Raw genomic sequence first — 26,256 nt, forward strand, 5'->3', positions numbered from 1 at the left:
ACCCCGTAGGTGCTTTTGAACTAAAAACATCAAACTAAAGGGTCTGGAGCCGTTTCCGAACCAAATGAAATGCATGTGCTTTGCTGTACAGAGCATATTTACGCATTTGCTTATTTATTTTTTGTAGAAATACATATTGTGTCTTTACTTTCAACGATATTTAGTTTAAGCATGTAGTTTCCAAACATGTAGGTACCGTAAATCGACCAAAAATTATGATTTTGTTTGGATAATTATTTCAGTAAGTGCACACTGGTCAATGCCAACGACCAAAAACGATCCAAAAACGGCAAATCAAACTTTTTTCCCCGAATTTATTTGCACCAGACGCTACCGTACACTAACACCGTAATATAACACCATGCAACGACAAATCTGTGATGTCATCACTTGCGATTTGGAACCAGCTCCGGAGCCGTGGGTGCGTTCCGGAGTGCACATCACTAGTCAACAGCGTTAAGAACGGTAGCTTCTTTTTCTTCCTGGACCGCCCAAAGTTAAGCATATCGTGCTGACATGGCCAGGTCAGCAATCTTATTCTTGTGCATTGATCCTCAATCCAATCCTTAAGGCTTCACGTACATTTCAGGCTTCGGTCGGGTGTACGCTACACACACCGCCGCAGGTGTCCGTCCGACAATGTCATCCGCGTCATGCCGATTGAAGTGAACGAGTGAAAATTTTACCCGTGAGATTCAAACGGTTCCGACAGCATATTTGACTGCACTACATCCATTGTGGCCCTTAACAGCCTCACTAGCTTCCCAGCTAGTCCGTACTGCTGCATGCTGTCGAAATTCGTACTGCTGCATGATGTTCCATAGCTCTTACATTACATTACATAACTAAGAATTCCAAGACTCCTTACCAGAATTAAGTCTGAGTTAAAGAGTTAGAATAATGATAGTTAATCCATGATTTAAATCACGGATCAATTTTCCATTATTATTCCTTTTGCGTAACGAGGATCGTACCCAGTTATTCTATCTATATAATATGAGGAAATCTTACACCTTGGGAGGATGGGTGATATTATACAACCGACTGTAGCGCGAAAACTTAAGAATGAGGATCAATACGACGAAAACAAAGTACCTGATTGCTGGAGGTTCTGGCCGTGACAAGGAATGCCTGGGGATTAGAATGTCATTTGACGGAGACAATATTGGTCTTGACACTAGATAGCTGAGTTGTTTGGTAGATCAGATATTCTGACGATGGCCATGGCTGGAACGATAGGTTGGCTGAGATACGTGATGAGGATGCAGGATGGCTCATGTCCTACCAGGAAGGTGCTCGTCCGACATGAGGCGTATTCGTTTGCCGAATCTAGTTAAGCTTGTCTTGGCAGAGATTAAATGCTGCCTGGGCTGTAGGACAGCATGTTTGGACCGAATTTCCTGAAAACGGTCTGGTTACTAAAGCATAGCAACACGACGTGCTTTCAGATGAGTGCATCAAGAAACAGCATCGTCGTGCGATATATACTACATTTCTTATCTTAATGGTGTTATTTGTTCATAGTATTTTGTGAAGTATCCATGATTCCTTGCAGTTTTTAACCAGTGGTGTGCCCAGAATTATTGGCGGTTTGTACGTATATGTGTTTCGTGACGCGAGATATCAAGAAGCAATGAAATGCGCGACCTTGGTGTTTTGATAGACAATGAACTGAGTTTTGATTTTTTTAAAAGTAATCTATGTAATTCCATCGTATTTCGACAAATGCAAAAAGAAACAAACATACTGCCTAATAAATTGATGATCGCTGCTAATAATGATCGTGCTTGATCGCTGCTAATAATTCGAAGTGATTTTAAAAGCTCCTTCAATCTATACAGCTACGATCCTGCATATGACACTTCATTAACAGTGTTTGTATCTTTTATCATTATTATTTGTATTATTAGCATGAACCAAGTTAACTAAACCAGAGCTGAATCGGATCTGGATAAATATATCAATTTCCGGAAGACGCTTCGTATACCTCTATCACCACAGATCCCAAACGTAGGACCATTATTCATTCGCTAATCGTTTACTTAAAAAAGCTAAAGAAGTTCGTTTGGGAGTTTACATTACATAGTACCGCCATAGTTGGCAAATCGATGTAATCTGTGAAGAACAAGAATTCGTACGTAAATTATTTATCAGTACTGTTAGCGCACCAGCAACCTTTCTTGTGCGTAGTTGAGTTCTGAGTATGAGCTTATCATTCAATCACCTTTTTGACTAATTTTTTTTTACTTTAACAAAACACAGATTTAAAGGTTCTAAAAAAATGGCGTAAGTATAACTAAATTTAATGGTAAAGGAGATTTAGTGAACAGTTTTCAGAAAGATATTCAGAAGATATTCAGAAGGCTTTTTGGCCACGTATGTGTGGAAGGACATTGGAGGAGCCGCTACAAGGTCGAGCTCTATGAGCTATACGATGAACTTACTATCGACGGGTTAGACTTGCCAGGTTCCGGTGGGCTGGTGGGCCCAAATTGAGATGGAGTGATGACGTGGATGGACGCATCATCGCCGTAAAAACCGTTATAATGGATCGGCATACGACGGCGCTCGGTCGTGGGCGATTTAGCGGACTCCTGCAGATCACGACACGCCGGATGACTCAAAACTCAAGTTTAAGCGACATTGTAATACATTCAACATCTGCATTAAAACGTTCACGGTGGACGAATTAAACAATATACATTGAACATTCCCCAGAACAATGAATCTTCGGATTTCCTCACATAGGTTATTATTCCGAAATCACGATCGTGTTCAGGTAACAATACTTTTTTCCCACCTCGTGATTGTCACCTTCCAACCATGGTTTGAACTTCCGGCAAGTATGCCTTCGTTGCAATATCCCTTAGTTCAATTCTTAATGCGTCGTATTTAAATCGTTTTGACATCCTCGCAGAAACCAAGAATTGAAATACTTTTCACATAGCACTTTCAAGGACTATCTGACAAATATAGAAGGCCGTCCCCATTTCAGCGTAGTTTCGATTCGTATTAGAAATAAATTATTTGCAATAAATGTGTCCATGTCATACCTTTTTTATGAAAATATTGCAGGTTGCATGGCCTATTTGTCTAACACGTATTTTTATATTTTATAGCAGTAGAGCATGAAAAGCTTAAGCTATCCATCGAATGGGGCAATGTAGATACACGTATCAACAAAGCATTAATACTACGCTTACCAAAATCCTTAATGAACACTCGTAGATACATAATTCAATAATACACCAACTAAAATTTGTATAGCGATTCGTCAGAAAGTATGAAAGGTATTGAATGTTACACTGATTTTTTTTTGCAATGGAAAGGATTGTTTCTCGTTCAAAATCCTATTCTTTACCACACATTGGCTAGACAAGTTGCGTTGAAGGTTACCCAATTTCACACTTTTATTGAGCCGTGTTCAAACAGACACGTGAATGATGTAGTTCAAAAAATGACCTTGTCTCGCTTTACAAAACTCCATCAAATCTCGAGCATTCTTCCAAAGATCACTCTATTACACGGGAATGTTGACTCTTTTGATGACCAAATAATAATCGTACGAACCTGCTAATTGATCGTCGCTGATGATTAGCAACTTTGTGATACGATTATTTGAAGAGCGAATCGAAATTCAGGTGTAGCACACTGAAGCAGATATGAGCCATCGATATCTTTGTTCTCAAAAGTTCAATTTAGTCTTTAGTGTACCGTCAGACCGATCAGGTCGTTTCCTAAGATCAATCGGCTTACGACGTCCCGGTAACACGCTAAGCCCCAGCTTAAATAGGTTTTCTTTATTCAGGTGTGTACAAAAGCTAACTTTTTCGCATTTAGTGTAATGTTATCTCAGTGGAGTTCCTCTAACCAACGGGAATGTAATGAACAATTGGTGATCAAACATTGTGGCATTCGGAGACAACAATTAGTGCACAAGGAAAGCTATATAAATTATAGCAGTACAGCGAACAGATAAAACCTTTCCATATTAATTTGTAGTTCTAACAGACGCTTATTAAGAATCGGTAGTGATTTGTTTGCAATGTTTGCCAACAGAATGTTCGTTGGCAGAAGGTGTTTTTTAAAACACCAGTGAAAATATGGCCTAAGTCCGATTAAAGGGGTTGTTATTTACGGATAATAACTTTTCGATTCTGGCACTCAGAATGATACAATTCATGCAGATAGTGAAGACGAGGATGACAACATAGACAATTACATCGTTGATAATGTGCTTGAAAACCCCAGTAAGGACGAAATGGAACAATAATCGGAATTGTAATGTTGATTATGAATTAAACGAATTAGAATTTTTATCATCGGAAAAACGTTTTTCCATAAAATTCAATAATCAGGGTGATCGTTATACATGTGAAAATTCTTATTTATTTAATTTATATTATGACGGCAATGTATTTTCAACACCGCTTGTGTTGAGCGATAATAACAATTGTCACAAGGCATTTCCTCCTTGCGATTTGCCTTATCCCGGGCATACTCGGTTATGTGAAAATTCTTAATGAATGTATTAATGTATATCAATGTAACTATATTTATTTAAAATTGGAAATATAGATGGAATGGAATGGAAACGTTGTTTTACGTTATACTTCACCTTCCGTGACGAGTGATTGAATACAATTTTACAGATCATTTTAAACAGCTATGCGTTTCAATAGCCATTTATCACGTGGGTGCTAATTTAATGACAACATGCAAACGCGTTTCTAGGTTCCACACAAAAAATGCTTTTCACATTTCCTTTGATAGTCGCATATACGAATAGGTTTTATCATTGATCAGTTTACGAGCGCGTCACGATTGGAACAACAACACACGTTGTAAACATGGTAGTCAGCTCACAAGTACAGACGTTTGAATATAATGCATGAATTGTACACGCTGCCGTATGTAGCCTATAAAATGATCATATTATCACATCTGTGAAATGTGTTCTATCAACAAAAATCCTTTCATACATGTTTCGATGTGCACCTGTCACTTTCGGATGATTGGTTGGTGGGTGATGGGAAGAGCGAGGGAAAAGGGTTTGGGGATACACATATTTCCCCTTGAAATTGGTGACAATCTTTTCCAGCTACCTGCTGCTATGTTTGATCAATCAATTGGCCATTATCATGCCGCACTGTGTTAAACAGCAAATATCTTATTATTCAGAGATATCTATATTATATTTGAAGTGATATGTTATGTTCATCCGATTTTTAACTATATCTAACTTTATATGTCGCTCTTGTGTGTACATTTTCTGCCGCAACTGTTTTATTGCAAACTTTCAGAGTATAGAACAAGAGAAAACTCGCGAATAGGTGTTCGGCCGTTTAGCAACAAAGATGCCACATCCTCGCAGCTCCAACGGGGCTGCAAATCCTGCCTATAGTCGTGATGGCAACGAAACGCCAGAAAGGGCTGGTGGCCGACGTTCGAGGCCCAAAATATCGCAGGTTATTGTCACCCGTCCACATTACCAACAGGAGGATCTCAACAATGCCTTCAATTACTTCAAACCGAAGTCCAGTTTCTACCAGGAAGCAATGGAAAGCATGCGCGAAATGGACACCAAAACGTGTGTTACGGGGTTATTTCCGATCTTCAAATGGCTTCCTGAGTATTCGTTTCCTAGCGATTTTATTGGAGACCTCATCAGTGGCTTAACGGTCGGTGTGATGCACATACCACAGGGAATGGGGTATGCGCTTATAGCTAACATGCCTCCAATCACCGGAATCTATACAGCATTCTTCCCCGTATTAATTTACTTCTTGCTGGGCACGTCGAGACATAATTCCATGGGTATGTGTGCCACGCAGTGGGCTGCACCTTGGACAAAGTTTTATTATGTTATACTCCAATTTGCTGCATAGGTACATTGGCCGTAGTTTCTATCATGACCGGCAAAGTTGTCTACAATCACTCTGGCGCGGGTTCTAACTACACCAACCTGGAGGTCGGAACGGCATTGTGTTTTTTAGTCGGTATAATACAGGTAACTGCCCATATCTGGACATGTACCTAGGGGACATTCAAACGAACAAACATTCGTCCTATCACTTGCAGCTTGTAATGTGTCTTCTCAGGATGGGTGCCGCCTCATTTTTACTGTCCGAAGCATTGGTGTCCGGGTTCACCACCGGTGCGGCAGTATACGTGTTTACATCGCAAATGAAGGACATTTTAGGTGTTACACTTCCGCCGCTGGGTAGTAGATTTGAAATTGTTTATGTAGGTAGACGAGAGAAACCGTTCCGTTTCTGGAGTATTTGATATATTTTAAACTAATCCCACAATGTTATTTCCTTCGTCCTAAAGACTTATTACGAGCTTGGAAAAAGAATACCTGATACAAATTTGGTGAATTTAGGCATGGCGATTGTTGCCATCATTATACTGCTGATCAATAATGAAATCATTAAGGTTTGTAACATTATGCTACATGTTGTAAGGCTATAGGTTGTAAGTAATATTGTTTTTTATTATTATTTCAGCCACGCCTAGCCAAACTGTGCATCATTCCAATCCCGATTCAGCTCATTCTCGTTGTCAGTGGTACTCTGTTATCGATTCAGTTTAATCTAAAAGAAAATTATGGATTAAAAGTAGTTGGAACAATTCCTCAAGGGCTGCCGGGTGAGTAATTATCTGTAGCTGTAGGTACTCTAAAGCGTTGGGGTGCACTTATTAGATCATGAGAACTACAAAAAAATGTTAGAAGAAAATAATTAAAAAAAATCAATTCAATAATGAAGCTTCTTTACTTGTCTGTTTCCAGCACCGAAACTTCCTAATTTCGACATTATACCAGAAATTCTAATGGAAAGCATTACAGTGGCGATCGTTGGTTACACCGTATCTGTATCGTTGGGAATCATATTTGCCAAGAAAGAGCACTATGAAATCGGCTTTAACCAGGAACTGCTGGCACTGGGGGCAGGCAATGTATTCGGATCGTTCTTCTCGTGCTACCCATTTGCAGCATCATTGTCCCGTGCTGCGATCCAGTATTTGGCAGGTGGAAAAACGCAAATTACTGGTCTCGTTTCATGCAGTTTACTTGCGGTAGTGTTATTGTTCGTAGCATCGTTTTTCCAACCCTTGCCCCGGTGTATTCTAGCCAGTATTATTGCCGTATCGGTGCAAGGCTTGTTAATGCAATCTAGAGATCTACCAAAGTTCTGGCGACAGGGATTCTTCGATGGCGTTACTTGGATACTTACCTTTCTGTCAGTGGTGTTTATATCGATTGACGTTGGTTTGTTGGTTGGATTTGCACTCAGCGTCTCCAGCATCTTTTTCCGAGCACTCAAACCGTACATGTGCCAGATGGGTAATGTGCCCAATTCGGATGTATACTTGGACATAACTCGCTACGAAGGGGTATGTCACAAACTGGATAGGCTGTTATTTCAAGTGTTACTATAACATTCTTTTTCCACTCTTTTTCAGTTGATCGAGCATCGCGGTATCAAGATCATACATTACAGCGGTGGACTCCATTTTGCATCACGTGCCGTGTTCAAAAACAACATCTGCCAGTTTCTTAATATAAATCTAACCGAAGAAACGAAACGACGCAAAGCTCCAAATTTCATAGAAATGGACGATGCCATCAAGTTCCTAATACTCGACTTTACTGCCCTCAGCTATATCGACCCTTCTGCCATCTCAACTTTTAAAACATTCGTGAAGGAACTGGAAGTAGTCGATATACAAACTCTGCTCGCCGGTTGTTCACCGTTGGTGTTTGAAAAGATGAAGAAATGCAACTTTATCGGTGGCGAGGAACAATACGTTCGCACTTATCCTACTATTCACGATGCCGTCCATTACGCCCAGAAGCAGTTGAGATTGCGAGCTGGCGTTGTGTCGCAAATGATTCAAGAAGTACGTTTGTAAAGCTTTTTTCTCGAGTTTACTGTATTACTGCGTAGAATTTAATGAGGCTTCTAGAAATGTCGCTTTATAAAATTGTATTTAAAGGATGTGTGCATTCAGACACAGCCATCCAGAATCATGAAAATCAGTCAAAGCAATAACAATAAAGAAGTTCTTCGTCGAGAAGTTGATACTATTTGGACATATGAATGATAAACATTTCTCCAGGAGTTCATTTAACCTTGATGTAGCTTAGATTAATATTTTGTAGAATTTAACATTATTCTTCGAATAAAGCGATCATAGAAACTTGTTAGTACCAACGTTAAGGTTTTTTAAATAGATGTTATGGTTAAACAGTTGGGAGCGGGGATACGTAGCAAAAAATATGATAGAACTTGGATTCCTCTTCATAATGTATTTATGAAAAATTATCTTGTGTATAAGATTTTTTTACAAACTCCTGGTTATGTATCTGCTAGGTCATATTTAAATGGCCAACATTGTGGGTCTACACCGTGATCTATAACTTAGAGTACAATTTGAAAGTACTATTAAAAAAAATATTGATAATATTTTTTGTTCGTAATATTTGCTTTGTTTATATGGAATGTTTACAACATATCTATTAAAAAAAACTCGTACTTCGACTACTGCACGAGCTTCGCATGTTACTGACGCACGATTTGCATGGGAATTCAAATCTGATGCAAACGATGTCCTTGTATTCGTTGAGAATCGACTTCATTCAGAATCAAACAAAAAGTCTATAGCACTCAGGGGGGTTCACATCAGGGAAGTTTTGAATTCACAAAGTTTTGTCTAAAAAGTCTAAGAAATCGTCCAGAAACCAGGTTTGGACCAAATTTCCCTAAATTCTGATGAGCCGTGCCCTGTGCAACAAATTCATCATGTTTTCTTGCTTTGGCAGATTTCATTGCAAGTTGGGCAGAGCGATTTTTCCCGCTGGGAGATGCGGCATTTGGAATACTTAGCACGTTCGTATAATAACCAAGAATGCCGTCGCCCATCGTCGTGTTGCCCATCATATAGCTGCTGTATCACAGGTTTTAATATTTTCTCGTAAAAAAAGTTGTCTTTTTTTGCCAGGCTTTTGCTATTGTCAGGCTATTGCTTGCATTAAATAGCTTACTCTATGGCACCATTCTTATGAGTTTGAACATTTACTTCTCCAAAAAATGAAAGGACACCTTTTCCCGGGTGTATTCGGCCGATCAGAATAGAATTAAACATGGCTCATAAATCATTACGCATACTTGACGAAAAAATGGTATTTGTAAATTTTGTGTTGTTAACAAATGAGGTGGTTTATTATCTAAAATTAACAATACAATACAAATTAAAAATTGAACAGATAAAACTCAACACATCAACACGTCCGTTCCTAACGCCGGTCGGGAGCAAAGAGAGAGTTTAGCATCTCTGCCTTTGACGCCGAATGTCAAAAGGGAGTGCTTGACGTCTGCGCCTAGCCCAGAATTATCCCAGCACAGGGTGCTCCCAACATCCCCCCTCCTTAATTACGCTGGTACGACTCCATCCACTGCGGAGGTCTTCGAACACGTGAAGATCTGCGTAGAGGTTGTACCGGCGATGATGATCCACTATCCGCTGTCTCGAAGCCTGGGGATGTCACCGATGCATGTGTCCCACTACACCTTTCCGAAGATGACGATGATGACGTGCACAAGGATGAGTAGGACGAAGAAGACGGAGATGGCAATGACGATGACGATGGTGATGACGAAGAAGATGACGATGACGATGGTGATGACGAAGAAGATGACGATGACGATGGTGATGACGATGACGATGAAGATGATGATGGCGATGTCATCGGGATCACCGGTGATGGCGATTCCATAGGAGGAATTACTGTAGGATCAGTTTGACATTCATCCAACAAAATGTCTAAAGCCATGGAAGACTGTACAGGATCCGACTGAACATCATGTGTCACATGATCATCCTTAGCGTTCATCCGTGGCCTCAACTGGTTAATGTGTGAACGCAATATATGACCGGTTGTGCTCACCACTTGATACATAACCTGCCCAATCCGCTTCTGAATAACAGCAGGGACCCAACTCCAATTGTTGTAATGATGCTTCTTCGCGTAAACGGTTTCACCAATGTTGAATACTCTGGTTCGGGTCGGTCCATCATCGATTTTGCGAGATACAGGTGGGCGCAGTAACTCTAAGCAAGTGCGTATTCTACGACCGAACATGACTTCTGCTGGTGTCCGCATTCCTTCTAATTGCTTGTTAGGTGTACTTCTATACGATAAAAGGAATGTATCCAATGCCTCATGCAATGACACCTCCCCCACCTTAATCTTCTTGAGTGCCCTTTTAAAAGAATCCACAAATCGTTCTGCTTGGCCATTCGATTGGGGATGGTAAGGAGCAGTCTTCATATGCTCTATTCCGTTACTATTGCAGAAGTCAGCAAATACTGCGCTCGTAAACTGCCTACCGTTGTCGCTTACTATCGTATTAGGCATTCCATATCTTGCACATAATCCTCTCAAAATAGCGACAGTCGCAGAAGCAGATATCTGTGAAGTGGATACAATTTCTGGCCATTTGGAATGTGAATCTATCACAAGCAGAAAATAAACGTCTTCAATTGGCCCAGCAAAATCAATATGGATCCGTTGCCATGGTGCATCAGTTTTCTGCCAAAGTGATGGTAAGCTGTGTGCTGGAGACTTAGCCGCAGAAGCGCACGATTTACAGCATTTCACCATTTCCTCTATATCAGAATCTATGTTTGGCCAATAAACGTAGCTACGAGCAATTCCTTTCATCCGCTCAATACCAGGATGTCCTCGGTGCATCATTTCTAGCACATGTTTTCGCTGAGACGCTGGAATAATTAACCGGTCTCCAAAGACAATACAATCCTCGATTGTTGAAAGAGAGTCACGTCTCGCGTGGAAGATTTTAAGATCACGACCTTCTAATATCCTTGGCCATCCATTCTGGACGTAATTAAACACAAGTTGAAGCACAGGATCTTTTCGCGACTCGCGCACTACGTCCTCAAATGCAAGCGGCAAAATCCTCGCTGCATTCTTCACTGAAGCGCAAATATCGTTGTCCAGTTCGATGCTTGCAATCACAAAGTCCTGTTCTGGCTTCTCATGACGATCCATTAAACGAGAGAGCACATCAGCATTTCCGAACTCATTGGTTTGAACATATTCGATCTTGAAATCGTAAAGCAACAACGTGAGAGCGAAACGTTGTAAACGATTAGCTGTATATATTGGTATTCCTTTCTTAGATCCAAAGATCCGTAGTAATGGCTGATGGTCTGTTTGTAGCAGGAAATGTCGCCCAAATAACATTCGATGGAACTTTGTGACGGCAAAAATAATCGCTAGCCCTTCTCGATCAGGTTGACTGTAACGCTGCTCCGTTGCAGTAAGCGCTCGCGATGCGTGTTGGACTACCTTCAGCTTCCCATCTGGCATCCTATGTGATATGGTAGCACCGATGCTTATCGATGAAGCATCCGCTGAAACTATGATGTCGAGCCGCGGATCATAATGTGTCAGCAAGAGATCAGAAGACAAAATCTTCTTAAATTGTTCAAAAGCATGCTGGCACTGCGGAGTCCATTTGAATAATCTTTCTTCCTTCAGCAGCTCATCCAGAGGCTGCCGTAACATCCGCATGTTATGCACAAATTTTCCATAATAATTTATCGCCCCGAGAAATGACCGCACTCCCGAGACGTCAGTTGGTGGTTGCAGCTTGATAATGGCACTGATCTTCTCCGGGTCTGGACGCAATCCTTTAGCGTCAAGCAAATGACCCAAATATTTAATCTGGGACTTGCGAAAACTGCATTTTTCTGCTCGCAAAGTGAACCCGTACTCTTGAATCTTCTGTAATACTGCATGAAGATTCTTATCATGATCTGCCATATCCTTTCCTCCTATAACAATATCGTCTAGGTAGACCGCTACTCCAACCAAACCAGCCACCATTGTGTCCATCAATTGCTGGAACGCTCCCGGCGCAGCTTTTACACCTGGTGGTAATCGGTTATATTTGAATAACCCGCGATGGGTATTTACGGTTAAAAGCTCACGACACTTTTCATCCACCTCTACTTGAAGAAATGCATCGGAGAGGTCAAGCTGGCTGAATACCGTACAGTTGCTCAAGCTAGTAAATATATCTTCTGGAAGAGGTAACGGATATTGATGCGCCATCAGCGCATTATTAAGGCCTGTGGAATAGTCACCGTAGATCCTTATACTTCCGTTCGCTTTTCGTACAACCACGATGGGAGCTGCCCACTCTGAATGCTCCACACGTGCGATTATTCCTCGTTCCTCTAAGCGTTGAAGCTCTTCATTTACAGCCTGTAACATCGCGTATGCAACTGGTCGCTTGGGCCGGAACACAGGAATAGCTTCATCCTTCAGCTGGAGTTGAACCTGCGTTTTCACACATCGCCCGAGCCTATCAGCAAATAGCTTAGGATAAGAATGGCAAAGAGTCGCACTGCTCACATCACCGATTTCTATACGCCTGCAAATTGATGATAACGGCACATCCCACAAACCAAAAACGTCCATTACATCCGCACCTAACAGCATTAAATCGCCTTTCACTACGCGAATCACGCTCGGCTTACACTGCTGCCCTATGCTTAGCATACACTGGAACTCGCCCAATATGTGTAGAGGATCTCCGGATGCTGTTTTGGCTTTTACTACAGGTTGTGTCAATGCAGGTTTTCCCATCTGCAGCCAATGCTTGTCGGATATTATGGTTATGTCGGCACCCGAATCAATCATCATCCGAGTATGCATCCCGTCTAACATAACCTTCACTTGTCCACGTTTAAAATCAGATATCCTGTTAACCCAAACAGTTCTGATGCTCTTTTGCCTCCGACCGTTGGACCATCTAAGCGCGGAACTACAAAATCCGTCCATATGCCCGTACTGACGACATTGACGGCATCTGTGGCTATTGTGTGGACATTTCCTGGCATGATGCCCTTCGCCACACAACCAACACTTAAGCGTTGAATCGGTTTTCTTTTCTTGCCCGGCGTTCTTATGTATTCTGGGATATGCTTTGTGCCTCTGCTCACCACGGACAACACTGACTGTTTTGTCCTGAACACTTATCATTGCCGTATCGTGTTTAATACTGACCAATCTCTTGCATTCGTCAGTCATTTGACTAAGGTTAGTCACTCGTTTGTCCTCCAATCGGCTTAACAGTCGAGTACGCACATCAGCATAACATTCCTCCTTTAGTCCGCACACAAACAATAAACATTTCAGCTCCTCTTCTGATAATCCGCCAAGCTCCGATTCAACTACAGCCTTATTTACGCGACACGAGTATGCTACAAAATCCTCCAGCTTCGTTTTCACAAGATTAAGGCATTTATAACGCCTTTCCATCTCAGAGCTCGGTGAACCAAACAGCTTCTTCAGCTTGTCAACAGTCGCCGCAAAATCAAAATCATTCGGCTTCGATGGCAGTATGTGTGAGACGTATCTCTCATGTTCCACGATCCCAAGCTTCCTCAACAACAGTCGCACACGAGCGGCTTCGTCCAGCTGCTTCGCGTCCTCTTCGAACAAACTGCCGTAGCGAGTAAACCATCCGGCAAATAGTACACGATCATCCGGATTATAACGGAACTCTTTAACATGATTCGCCAACGCATCGATGATTTGCTCCGATCCTGATTGCTGCCGCACATTCATAGTCGCAAGCACTTTGGTTACTAACTGCTCTTGCTGGTGCAAAAATGCTTCTTGCTGCTGGTGTAAGGATATCTGCTGCTGCCGAAAAATCTCCTGAATCCAGTTACTTTCCGCATTGGGGACGCCATTCTGTTGCTGTTCACTATGGCCGCCCCGCGATGGTTCCCCGTTCTCCATTTAGCACAATGAAGCACGTAAAGCTGGTAAAACTCGGTCACTGTTTCTGGCGTAAAACGTTGTTGAGATGTATTTCCTTTAATCCTCGTCGCCACTTTTGTGTTGTTAACAAATGAGGTGGTTTATTATCTAAAATTAACAATACAATACAAATTAAAAATTGAACAGATAAAACTCAACACATCAACACGTCCGTTCCTAACGCCGGTCGGGAGCAAAGAGAGAGTTTAGCATCTCTGCCTTTGACGCCGAATGTCAAAAGGGAGTGCTTGACGTCTGCGCCTAGCCCAGAATTATCCTAGCACAGGGTGCTCCCAACAGTAAATTTGTATACGAACTAATTGATCATTGTGAAAATATCCTCTGATGTCCACTCAGATGTTGATTGTTTGTTTCAGGCTTAGTGGTGGATCTAGGATACATCCATTATCATACGTCGACTCATAAAAAAGTAATTTAAAAAGCTGTATGTGCCCAAACAGTGATTAAAAATTGTAAAAACATTGCTTATTGATACATCCAAGGTTTGATTCGTATCCCACATAACCCAACTCGAGGGGCGGTGTCTAGCCGCGATGAGCCCCTCTAGGTGGGTACCTTTTGAAGGTTCCCTCCCCGTTAACAAAAAAAAAAGGTTTAATTCGTATCGTAGAACCTTCATTCAATGTCCTTTTTGGTGCTCGGAATAATGATCGATATTCGACAACTAGAACTTACGGTATCATATGATTGAGTATGTATGCCCAGGTTCGTAGTCAGAATATGAACTAAAAATAGTTTAATTTGATGGGACCGTGTTCCGCAATTCTTATCAAGGCACTTTAACCGTAGTTTTCCCAACAAAAAGCAATATTTTATTAATATTCGAAATGTCTGATCTTCCATTGCGTTATTAATAACAGAAATAGAGTCACAAAAACTACTTGGACAACGAATGTAATTATAAAACCATCATTTTTTTACAATAAACTAATCTATGTTAAAAAAGGTTGATCAACAATGTGTCGGATTCAAAAAATTAATACCATGGGTAAAGAGAATTCATCGTTTTTCTTCGGTATGTCGGTGTAACCGACAAAATGGTGAAGTACTACTAGAACAAAAAGGCCACAGTAATGGACCACATATCAACAGTAGACCATCACTTAAAAGAATGGCTGATAGTTTTGATAAATAAATTTGTACACGCACAATTTTTTGTTCTTAATGGATGACATCGATTTGCGTGAGGACTATGTAGTGTAAGCTACAGATTCTTTTACGGTTGACGATCAGCGAATGGGAAATATTTTTATGCTGGGATATGTAGCGGAAAGGAACATGGAACGATGTGATTTCCGGAAGATGCCTGTTAGTTAATCAGGGCCATGTCTATTATGCCACATGTTACCTATTATGTGTACATTGATTAAAGATACAGACTGGCGCCATTCAAGCATTGTTTATAAAGATCAGTATTGTATATCAAGTTATATGGATTGAAAAAGGTTGTTCACACTGTTTCCAAATTGAAGGCAAACTTCTTTAACGCGCTAAAGTCTAAAACCGATAAAAGATTCTTCTTCTTTTTCTACACTTTCTTATCTGCAGAAGGTCTATGACGTTCATGCCTTTCGATCGCAAGATTTCGGATGCTAGTTAGTTAGTGTATCTCCTAATCCTTTAATTTATGCTCACATCATCAACAGTTTATTTCTTGAGTCCCTTCGCACCGCAAGTATGCTTTCGCTCAGTTTTATAGTTTTCAAAAGAACAATTTGCTCTTTAAATCATTCACAAACTTTGGTTATGCATAAAATATAAATATCGTAGGCGCATGCGCCATATTTTCCGGGTTTCTCCATTTGGTTGACTCTGCCTACCGTCCACCCGGGATCGCTAAAGATCCTTTACCTTCGGTAATGGGCATTGTATAGAATAAATATATCGAGCCATCTGATCTATTCCTTCGTGTATAATTTATTACTCTCTTGTGTGACTACCTAATTACGGATGTCGCTAGATCAATGATCTATTTTGGAGCTTTACACATGTTTGCGCTGCTTTCTAAAACTCAATTTCGCACTGCATTGGAGCATCTAACATTTAAAACCTACGCATATGATTAGTCAAGTGATGCAAATTACAAGAGAAATGAATAAGTGGTAAAACGCAAGTGATCATAAATAATTTCACATCGTTATATGTTAAATAAAGCAAAACTTTTAAAATATTAGTTTCATTATCGCTGTGGTCAATTGCTTGATTGGTTTAAATTTCTAAAACATTTTCCGACACTAATACGTTCTGAAACTTTGGAAGGATCTTTTGGTAATAACTTTCACTGCTAGTGCTTCTGGAGTTATACAAACACTATTTGACGCTTTTAGCTGTTTCAAAAAGCTTCCTAGCAGATAATAAACGTATTAGAGAAGTTTAAATGAAATGTAGCAACCTTTCGGTGTATAGTTTTGAAACCTTATGATTAGTTCTAGATAACATTGATAACGTCCTGATGACAAAATAAATAGGTCGCGAAAGAAATAATTCAGTATGCCGCCAGTAATAGTGGAAACGCAACATATCTGTACAAGACAAAATCGATTTAAAAGTCAAGAATGATCCACTAATTGGAATAACACACAAACACACAAGCAAAAACAATTCAATGGTAAAAATACGGGCTAGTTCTAACAACTGTCCATGCACAGCAAACAAGCTCTAATTTCGAGTGGAATACAAAAAAACTAATTTTCATATCTCATAACAAATAGCAAATTTAGCAAAGAGCAGTGTGAACCACATTTTAAGAGGAAATGAAACACGCTATCGTACAAGCAAAGTGCGATTAGATTAGTTTTGAAAAATGAGACACAAAATAATCTTAAATGTGACCTAACACACAAAATATATGTGCTTCCTCTTACACCATTCGCATGTCCAATTTCCAATCGTAGCGATTTGGATTCGAAAAAAAAACAAAAAAAAAATGCTTAAGGTAACAATTTGAGTTTAAACATTGTCTCTTTCTAATACGTAACACGTGTCTTTCCTATTCCCATACAAACATTCCACACATTGTCGCAGCATTACTATAAGCATGTGTATTTCCCGGAACAGGAAGTAGATAGAGCACTACGTAAATTTTGAATTCGATATCCTGAACGTAGGTATTTGTCAAACATGTACATCGATATACCAATATTCGCAAAAACGTGTTTCAGTTTGGATATGACCTATATTATATCACAATTTTACTGACTTCGCTACTACGCTAAGCTACATCAACAGCCAATATAATCTTTGTGTTCCTGTATCCTTCGTATTTCTTTTGTGTTTTTTTTTGGTTTATATTTATGTATTCTATTATGCTGTAAACAACTGTTTGATCTGAACAGCCAGTATTATTTCTGGTGAATAAGTGAAAGTGACACTCTAAAACGTACAGCAACAAAAATAATTGAGTATTTTGTATACATTCCCCACAAACCGTTTGCTATGCAACCCCAAATTTTGGGATGGAGGTATAACCATGCTGTTTGACGGATGATGGGAACAGTGAAATTAAACGGAAGCATTAAATGTTATACTCTTGACAGCACTTGGAGCAGTAAAAATTAGTATTGATACTACCGTAGAACTTGCACCCTTCCGTGCGGCATAGCTGATTTTTGCCGTAATGACTACTGTTCACGATTGGTTGTGTTGTTTGATGTCCACCATTTCCTACACCAACACCGATCGAGGAAGAAGACGACGATGAAGAAAATGGATGCAACGATCGAATGGCTTCGTTAGTACTAGCTGATGACCCATGTGCAGTACCTGTTATACCATTATGAGAGCTCCCAAACAGCCCAGTAACTCCAGTGTCTGTAGAATCAGCGGAGCTAGACACTGGGGGAAGATTTACCACACACAATGCTCCGGCACGTGTGTAAGGTATGTTCGTACTATGACTACCGCTATGTCCACTTCCTCCCGGTGAATATACAGTGGCTACAATGCCACTAGAGCTGAACGTCGTCGTACCAGATGAAGATGGACCGGTTGGTGGTTTGGCACTGAGAGGATATTCCATGCACGCAGCAGAAGCTGTGTGCTGATGCTGATGTGACGGTTTATTCACTTCTTCTCCCTTATGATAATGGGACTGATGGTGTTGTTGTTGCTGGTGGTGGTAATGGAGGTGATGCTGAAGCTGTACCGGCTGAGAATTTTGTCGGATAAGCCCAGTCGCATTAGATGACTGTTCCAAACCAGCTTGTTTGTAAGTAGAGGCTGTAGGTAAGGGGATATCGTCCGGTTTTGTATCATTGTAGAACGTGGAGCGTGACAAGTAGAGCGTTTGATCGAGATCATTCAAGCGCCTTGCAGAGGGTAGTTTTTGTATTCTATCGTGCGCATCCATGTCAGCTTCAGCATAAAATTTGGACTTACCCGTACCATAGCGAAGGGTGTAATCCGTCGAATCGATGTCACATTTCGGGTTAGATGACTCTCTTTTGCATTGCATTGCATAGCATTCTAGGCACATATAACTGGTCGCAGCGGTACCATAATTCAAACAGCCAGCATTAATACAATGAACCGGCCCACCTCCATCAACTTCGGACAGCTCAGTGACACCTCCATCACCGCCGTATTCAAGCTCATGGTCACGAAACTGTCCTACCTCGGCGACGTATTTCGTAAGACGCTCGATTTCTTTTCGATCGCGCATCTTTTCCGCTTCAAGATATCGTTCTTGAGCACACTCAAGGTAATTTCTTATCATCTCCTCCTGATACTCATGGCGGCGAGACTTTAGTTGTGCACACAAAATTCGAAACCGCGGATATTCGTTACGATAATGACTTTTATCATTATAATGAGACTTTTTGCCATTGGCACCTCCGGCGCTGTTACCGCTGTGGCTATTCTTACTACCGATTCGTGTAATCGAACCAATGTTTTTACGAAGCTTTCGACTCATTGATTTACCGATACTGCCAAATTGTTTTGCAACACTTTGGAGCTGTTTTGCTGCTTTGCTTTTACTTCCAGCATCTTTCCCACTGCCACTAGCCGGTAATGATTGGTTCGAAGCAGTCATGGAAGTTATTGTTCCTCCAGCAATTGGTGTCACCGTCGAGGATGCAGTTGTGCTTACTGTCGCCATCGATGTTGTACCAACGTTATGATTGTAATTCTCGTCGGATGCAAAAACTATTTCTCCTTCTGCAAGTTTTTTTTCATACTCGTCATCAGAGTAATCATCGTAGTAGATTTCATCGTCAGGACTTTCAATACCGGTGGCATGCACAATGTCCAGATATTCTTTCAACAGTGCTATATGCTCACGATCAGTAAGAATCCAGTTTCCATCACTTCCATCGTATTCCCGCCAATTGAAATCCTTCCCAGGGTCAATACAAAACTGAATCGGAAGCAGTTGATTCGTTTCATCCACTAGTGGTATTAACGCGGGTGGACTATCGTTACTTGCTTCCATTGCTACTAACGCCGAAAAATGTGCCATATCGTATGCGAGCAGCAATGGAGCTCGGTGGCATTCATTGGATGGTACTTCGAAGGGCAAATAGACACCCCCAAACGGTATAGGTGAAAATGCTTCCCCATTAATGTCCCTAAGAAATACATCGGAAACCACGATAATCGTGCGTCGAAGTATATGCGCTAGTGCTAGTACATGAATCTCTTCCAAACTTTCATATGTGGCATTTTCGTCTTCTCGATCGCTGGCTAGCGTTGAACTTGTTCCACCAGTTAGAGCGTCGAAGTTTTTTTCGATCAACAGTGATCGTCGACGGGAGGGACCGGTGCTCTTGGAATTGCGCCTAGGTTCTGGGGAAGCAATGGCCACAATTTCCTCCCACTCTTTAGCCCACTCGGTTTCACAGAACACAAATCCCGCCTGCTTATTGACACGCGTTTGCTGGAATCGCCACCGTCGGTATAGTGCTTCGCGAAATTCTTCCTTCGATAAAATGTCATGCAGCGTACGACGCAACGTCAAACGACGATCGTGAAAGCCCCACATAGCCAATGAGGCCGCGTGCAGCAGGCAGTTGCCATCACCTGTAGTCGCCAGCGGCCAAAGTTTACGGCAGGCTCCTGATTCATACCACCAGTTCAGTCGGTTTGTAGTTTCCAATGAGTTGAGAGTTGAATTTTCAATAAGATCTTTTTCGAGAAATTTGCTGAAAAAAACAATGAAAAAGATATGATTTATACATTTAAATGGCAATATGATAGCAAACCTCTCTCTCTCTCTCTCTCTCTCTCTCTCTCACTCTCTCTCTCTCTCTCTCTCTCTCTTTCTCTTTCTCTACCTCTTACCGAAAATCATCCGTATACTTTGTAAGGTCGGGCAGGGTGAACGTATAATCCGGTGTATCGATAAAATTCAAATTTTTATCATTCTGCTCGTGAATGTGGGCGTGAAAATCCATCTCAAACTCTTGCCTGGCGCGCGAGACCAATGTTACATTTTCGGTAGCACGTGAAATTCCCCGTTCCAATTTCTTGCCTTCAAATATAAAAATTAAGCACACAAAAAGCATAAAACATTAGTTCACATTTTCCTTTCCTTTGATGCTACACATATAAAACATAAGCATATTTAGAGCGTACGAACAGCTTCTAGCACGAATCAATCATTCCGTAAGTTGTTTGGTCGTAAACTTGCACAAGAACAATTAAACATCCATCTTGCATTATGTTTATGATAAATCGCGTATCTTGAATTTTACAAACATAGCATTCAAGTGACAATGTGAAGAAGATAGAGAATTCAAGTATTCCGTAAATAAAGTACAAAGGTAGCATACGACACGAACTGAGAGAATGGCGATATTATTTATGTTTAAAATCGTGAAACATACTATCAAAAATATCAATCGAATCGGCTTTCTTGAGCATTGGCTTCAGATGTACAATCGGGGTCTGTAAAACGGACGTGTAGTTCATTCCACTGTTGCTGCTGCAGCTCTCAGGATTCACATTCCCCACCATAGAAACCCCGGTGGACGAAGACCCGGAATTGTTAAAATGGCTATACTGTGAATTACGATGCGATTTCGCCGCAGATAGAGATTGCATTTGCACGGTCGTAATGTTATTGCTGCTGCTATTGCTAATTCTGTTGCTTTCACCAAATGTGGTGTTTTTGCTTCCGATCACACTTCCGTTAGTAACGTATGAATATTGTGATTCATGAATATGTTGCGTGTGTAGCGGTTGTTGCTGGCGTTGATTTTTACTAAATGTACCCGATGTTAGCATCGATCTCGTTGTTGCTGACGGCAGCATTGAAGAAGTGGAAGCTGATCCGTACAATTGTGGCGTTGATGTGGATGCAGATGAGTGTGCTTTCATTCGATCTTCATTTTCATTTATCTTGTTGTTGAAATATTCCGTAGTCGAAGTATCTATCGAACGATATGTTGAAGTGAAATTAATTTAATATCAAACTAAGCGCAACAGCTATTGAAATGCTCAAAGAAAATGTGGATTTGAAAAGAATTAAACAAGCTCAAGGTCATTTAAAAAGTTGCACAATGTTGTAATTCATAATGCATACAATTAATTTGTTAAAAGCAAGATCAAGCGCAAGGTACTAGCATACATATGGATAATAACAATGATATACAAATAATTTTGTACAATCGTTTTAGTAATAACATTTGAATTTATATTTACTATTTGCCAAACACATCTGTACAAATAAAGCACGACAAAACAAAACCAAGACTTTGCAACAAAATCAGCTCAGATCAGATGAAAAGATAATTCACCGCCATAGAAAAGAATATCAACCAATATCTTAGGTATAGGTCATAAATACCATTGTAATCGATTAGCGCTTTCTTCAAATCCCATTCCCAAGATTTCAAACAGCTGACAGCGTCTTGTGTATTAGCTCCAGTATGGGTGATGAATTCCGTGACCAAATGAGTAGTCTCCATGTTCATTGTTCCAATTATTGGCTTTTATCTCGCGCGAATATTTTGCACTCCGGATTGCTATCGATTGATTAAGTTCACAACGGGGCCGGTTGTTATTTACGACGTGCCGATTGTGATTCTCTCCTCCTGCGCAGCTTACATTATTCTCTACGGAATGATTCATCGACCATATCTAACACCACCTACCGTGGAAAGTTTTTCGAATTCAAAGCCGCATTATCATTTGTTTAATGTTATGTTCAATAGGATTCTACAGTAATACTAGAATAGGTTTCACTATTCATAGTTTTTATCCACACATCGGAGATCGCCATTTAACCAATATTAGCTTGCACACTTGTTGCTGGTTTAGATTTGTTTCGTGGTTGAATTCTTGTCAGCTGTCTGGTCTTAATATTGTTCAGACGTGACGAAACTATCTGAAGCGTACCAAAACTCATTTATTATTCAGTTATTTAGGCGTTTTTTGAGTTAGTGATGCTTTCAATTGAATACATGAAGGAAGTGTATGAGCAACTGCGGCTGATGATTTATGGTGAAGTGAATATGTTTGTCAGCACATGAAAGGAGCTTGAAAAGAAATGAGAAAAAGTAGCACGAAGATTAGTTTTGAAATTATACTTCCATACACTACAAAACGAAGATATATTAATGGTAGAAACAATGTTAGTGTCGCAAAATCTCATATGATCAAACATGAATGAATACACAAATAACGTGTTTTTTAACGAGCTGTTGAATGAGGTACTTGATTACATGGTGTCCAGGATTAGAAGTAAGTAACTATGCTATAAATAGTTGTTATTTAGTTTTGTTTTGACGAAAAATATTTTTTTTTATCCATCATTTATGTATCATCTTGCAAATGGACTCATAGATTGAATATACACATAAACATTTTAGCTCTAATTTAACTCATTTGCAGTGATCCACACTTTACATATCTCCTAAAACACACTATGGAATTCCCCCCCCCCCCTCCCCCCCCCCAACCCAAGATAATAAAGAAATTTAGCGCAGTAAAATTTTAAAAGTGTAATAGATATATTAAAAAGACACAAGCTTCCAATTAACACACTCAAGATACATGAAACATGTATGAAACATACATTAGTTTTGTTCATGTCTGCAATTATTTGACCAAGATTTACGATCATAATTTTCAGTTACTTGCCACATCGATGTATGAAGCCTTGGAAATACAAAGAGATCCTGTATACTTAAAATAGAAAGTGAATATTAAGCTGCATATATTTACATTCAGTGAAAAAAAATATATAAAATATTTTTCAGTGTAAAAATTATAACGTTTTCACTACATTCTTTGATTATTTACAAACTCTATGACAATTTCTTTGGATTCACTTTTCTAAAGTAACTAATAACTAATTAATTCTAAAGTAACTAAAATAATTCAGCAAGGAAATAACTATCAGATTCTCATTTTACTATAGATAAATGCTTAAGTTTCTAACCAGTGTAATGACCAGTATTGACGTACTGTATTATAGTTTCAAAATTGAATTCATTCTAACTAACCACACTAATTACAGTTTTGTATTGTTTGTGGTATTTGTTTCTTATTTATGGCACTAAAAAATTTCATTTTTGAATAAGTCTAATTGATTCGGGACTAATTGTTTGGTCTAGTCCTTTTAGGTCGTCTTGAAAATAGAGATGGAGTGATGGCGTTGATGCGACCATCAGAAAGGCCGGGATAATGGATTGCGCTCGAACCTGAGCGGTTTAAAGGACTCTTGCAGCGGGCCAATGCCGTGAAGCGGCTGTAGCGCCAAACAAGTAAGTAAGTAAGTACGTAAATAAATAATTAAAAGTATCATTATTGCGACGTGTTTGTAATTTCAAACCCGTTGTACTGTTTTTGTCAACGAAAATTTGTTTTGTAGAATATGAAGTTTAGTAAAAAGGTGGATAATCTGCTAGAATGCAAAAGCACGTCAACGTTTTCTTCTTTATACTTGGTTGTACAAACGTTTAACGGTCTTTAGCTGCCTGGGAGAGAAGACTTGAATTACTCATAGCCGATTAATCAGTATTGCGTATAAGGGACACAATCCATTCAAGCTGTTATAACCCGATTTGTACGTATTATTTTTGCGTACAATTGTTAGTCAACCTTTCCTTCCTTTTAGGATCATTCATTCCGATATTCCAATGGTTTTACAACATTTTCCAAAGCTTTAAAACGTTATCACATATGTTGTCCATGACTCAAAAATAAAATAAAATTAAAATCTCCAGCTCACTGGTTGTCTTATTTTTATTTTTTCCATGTCCAACAAATTTTACGATTATGCGAAATTAGCTTTGAACAAACGATGTCATTAAGCCGTACGTTTTCCAAAATTAAGGAATCAGTAAACGATCTGTTTAACAACCCAAAAGCGTGAGCATTACAGTTTCTGTAAATCTAAACGGAGGATTGAAAATAATTCAACAAAAACTGTCTAATGTGTATTGCATTGTTAGTACGGCAAATTCTACACATTTAACATTTAATATAACATTTTTTACAAAATGATACGTCAAATCTTTGATGTTTTCTTATTTTTTTTTTGTTTCGTTAGAACGGCCTGGCCCGTATCGACTTATTTTACCACGTAGCCGGATAGTCAGTCCTTGCTACGGGGGATTGGTCCGGATGGGATTTGGTCCGGTCCGTTCGTGTGAAGACCGGCTCCGCTACCATCACATGCCACCGGGCCCGCTCCTTGATTTTTTCTTATCAGATTTCAACAAATTCAAAAGTAGCAGCACTCTATGTGCTATATATTCTAGCAACCAAATGACATTATGCGATTGATGGAGGTTTGCATAGCGAAAAGCAAGCGTGTGATTATTATTATTGGTTCGTTCGATAGACACTTGCAGCTGTAGGTCTTTAAGGCAAGAGATTCGAACCCACAACCGGTGGTGCTGTTTGTTGTTTTACATTCAACGCAGCTAGGACGTGGTTACTGGATCGCAAACATATCTTTGTCGCCTCAACAACCTCAAGAGGCTTTGGCCTGCCATTTATGGCTTTATTTGACTTTATTTACCCGTATAGCCGGATATAGTCAGTCTTACGTACGGAGGGTTCTGCCAGATGGGATTTTGGACCTGCCCTGTCGTGTGAAGACCGGCACCGTCACTAATACACCACTAGGCAACAGCAACAGCTTATTGTTTATAAAGTGGTTCCTGTTTTTGTCGAAGCATAACACACTAAGTTCTGTTGGCACACAAAATTGGCAGACAAAAACAATGTCTTACAACCCCCACTCAATGCAGCTTGTACCGTCGATTCAACAATCGTTTAGAGGCCAATAGCTTCCGAGCGAGCTTCCAGCCCCAATAAAATCCATCACCTGTATTCAATCGCAAAGTCCAAGGTAAACGAATGTTCGTACATTGTCCCCGTATAATAGCGAAAAAGATGCTTCACATAAAGTAACTGATGTTCACGTAGAGAGGAATACTACAGAAGAATACACAATATCCCAAAAAAACTTACTTCCATCGTTAGCAAATAGCTCAACTCATTCACCAGCCTACTGGGGCAGCTCCATTTCTATATTGTTGTTGTTTAGAACAAGTGCTATCGTTTTCAATTTTCGTCAAACGGCACTTCTCGCGCACGGCAACCTCAAGGACAGGAAGAACTGGCACATTACGTTACATTACGCGTTGTTTCCCCTTTTAGAAACTTGCTATGCCATCATTCATTTTACTTTGCAAAGTACACTCCTCTGCTATGAACAGGCATGCACACATTATCTATTTCGGATATCAATTCCGCTCCGTTTTGCACATAAACCTACTCGCTAAATGATCGACCTTACTTATTGTGAGAATAAATCTAGAGTGTTGCTATATTATCGGAAAACATGAATCATCTCGCACATATTACGCGTTTTGTTTGCCTTTAGACGAGGAATTCCGTTTACCTTGGGGATATATTTATGACCACTTCTCCGATATTCCACTTGTTTCAGAACCAATATACCATGGGACACAACATAAATAAAAAGTAGTTGCTTTTTACAGTTCACTTCGTATTAGGCACACACAAATATTTGGCAAAATGTAACACTAGATAGCAGCAGACAATCGAATTCAACCGAACAACGAATTACGATGAACGATTACAAAACTGCTTAATTTGGAATTGCACTAGACATTCCGCAGGAAAACTTTGTGTGCGTTTTTTTCTTTGCCTGCTAGGGATGTGAATCAGATGGCCATGAAATCGAGCAACAAGAGTGAAGGCCCATAATAACGACAGCATCAACAAACATGTAAAACCTTTGGCATAACTAAATATTCCACTTTTTCAAGCATGATTATCTTTGCAAGTGCCGAATAATGCAATGATCTTTAATTTTCACCACTAAAGGGCAAATATGGAAGCTGGTGAAAGAATTAATTCTAGGTGTGAATAACACGTGTACCCGTGTACAT

General features: G+C 40.0%; 3 protein-coding genes across 4 annotated transcripts; 1 reads left to right on the plus strand and 2 right to left on the minus strand.

Moving 5' to 3' along the window:
• Positions 1-3,709: 3,709 nt before the first annotated feature.
• On the plus strand, positions 3,710-8,190 carry LOC128297743 (pendrin-like). The gene is made up of 8 exons (XM_053033435.1): positions 3,710-3,808; positions 5,304-5,817; positions 5,889-6,010; positions 6,082-6,246; positions 6,334-6,438; positions 6,510-6,651; positions 6,794-7,398; positions 7,468-8,190. Exons 2-8 carry the CDS (start codon positions 5,358-5,360, stop codon positions 7,915-7,917), a joined length of 2,049 nt encoding a protein of 682 aa, XP_052889395.1. The 5' UTR covers positions 3,710-3,808; positions 5,304-5,357; the 3' UTR covers positions 7,918-8,190.
• A 1,038-nt stretch (positions 8,191-9,228) lies between these two features.
• LOC128296782 (uncharacterized protein K02A2.6-like) lies at positions 9,229-13,843 on the minus strand. Its single transcript, XM_053032269.1, has 3 exons — positions 13,103-13,843; positions 11,649-12,373; positions 9,229-9,232 (listed from the first exon to the last, which is right to left on the minus strand). The coding sequence occupies exons 1-3, from the start codon at positions 13,841-13,843 to the stop codon at positions 9,229-9,231; spliced, it is 1,470 nt and encodes a 489-aa protein (XP_052888229.1).
• Positions 13,844-17,095: 3,252 nt separating this feature from the next.
• Positions 17,096-25,973, minus strand: LOC128297083 (uncharacterized). Of its 2 annotated transcripts, XM_053032646.1 has the most exons (5): positions 25,743-25,973; positions 21,672-22,362; positions 20,710-21,255; positions 20,165-20,354; positions 17,096-20,025 (listed from the first exon to the last, which is right to left on the minus strand). In XM_053032646.1, the coding sequence occupies exons 2-5, from the start codon at positions 21,796-21,798 to the stop codon at positions 17,400-17,402; spliced, it is 3,489 nt and encodes a 1,162-aa protein (XP_052888606.1). In that variant the 5' UTR covers positions 21,799-22,362; positions 25,743-25,973; the 3' UTR covers positions 17,096-17,399. The 2 variants fall into 2 exon arrangements, with proteins under 2 accessions (XP_052888606.1, XP_052888607.1); XM_053032647.1 differs by lacking the exon at positions 21,672-22,362.
• Positions 25,974-26,256: the final 283 nt, after the last annotated feature.

Source organism: Anopheles moucheti, chromosome 2 (genome assembly GCF_943734755.1).
Source record: "Anopheles moucheti chromosome 2, idAnoMoucSN_F20_07, whole genome shotgun sequence".
Classification (NCBI taxonomy): Eukaryota; Metazoa; Arthropoda; class Insecta; order Diptera; family Culicidae; genus Anopheles; species Anopheles moucheti.

Excerpts from the sequence above, each read along its gene's own strand:
- LOC128297743 (XM_053033435.1), top strand. The coding sequence starts at position 5,358 with ATGCCACATCCTCGCAGCTCCAACGGGGCTGCAAATCCTGCCTATAGT. Across the intron at positions 5,818-5,888 it reads GTCGAGACATAATTCCATGG|GTACATTGGCCGTAGTTTCT; the intron begins GTATGTGTGCCA and ends TTTGCTGCATAG. Across the intron at positions 6,011-6,081 it reads TTTTAGTCGGTATAATACAG|CTTGTAATGTGTCTTCTCAG; the intron begins GTAACTGCCCAT and ends TATCACTTGCAG.
- LOC128296782 (XM_053032269.1), bottom strand. The coding sequence starts at position 13,843 with ATGGAGAACGGGGAACCATCGCGGGGCGGCCATAGTGAACAGCAACAG. Across the intron at positions 12,374-13,102 it reads CTGACGAATGCAAGAGATTG|GTTCAACTCCAGCTGAAGGA; the intron begins GTCAGTATTAAA and ends GTGAAAACGCAG.
- LOC128297083 (XM_053032646.1), bottom strand. The coding sequence starts at position 21,798 with ATGAACATGGAGACTACTCATTTGGTCACGGAATTCATCACCCATACT. Across the intron at positions 21,256-21,671 it reads AGCGCTAATCGATTACAATG|ATACTTCGACTACGGAATAT; the intron begins GTATTTATGACC and ends ATCGTTCGATAG. Across the intron at positions 20,026-20,164 it reads AAGTATACGGATGATTTTCG|CAAATTTCTCGAAAAAGATC; the intron begins GTAAGAGGTAGA and ends TGTTTTTTTCAG.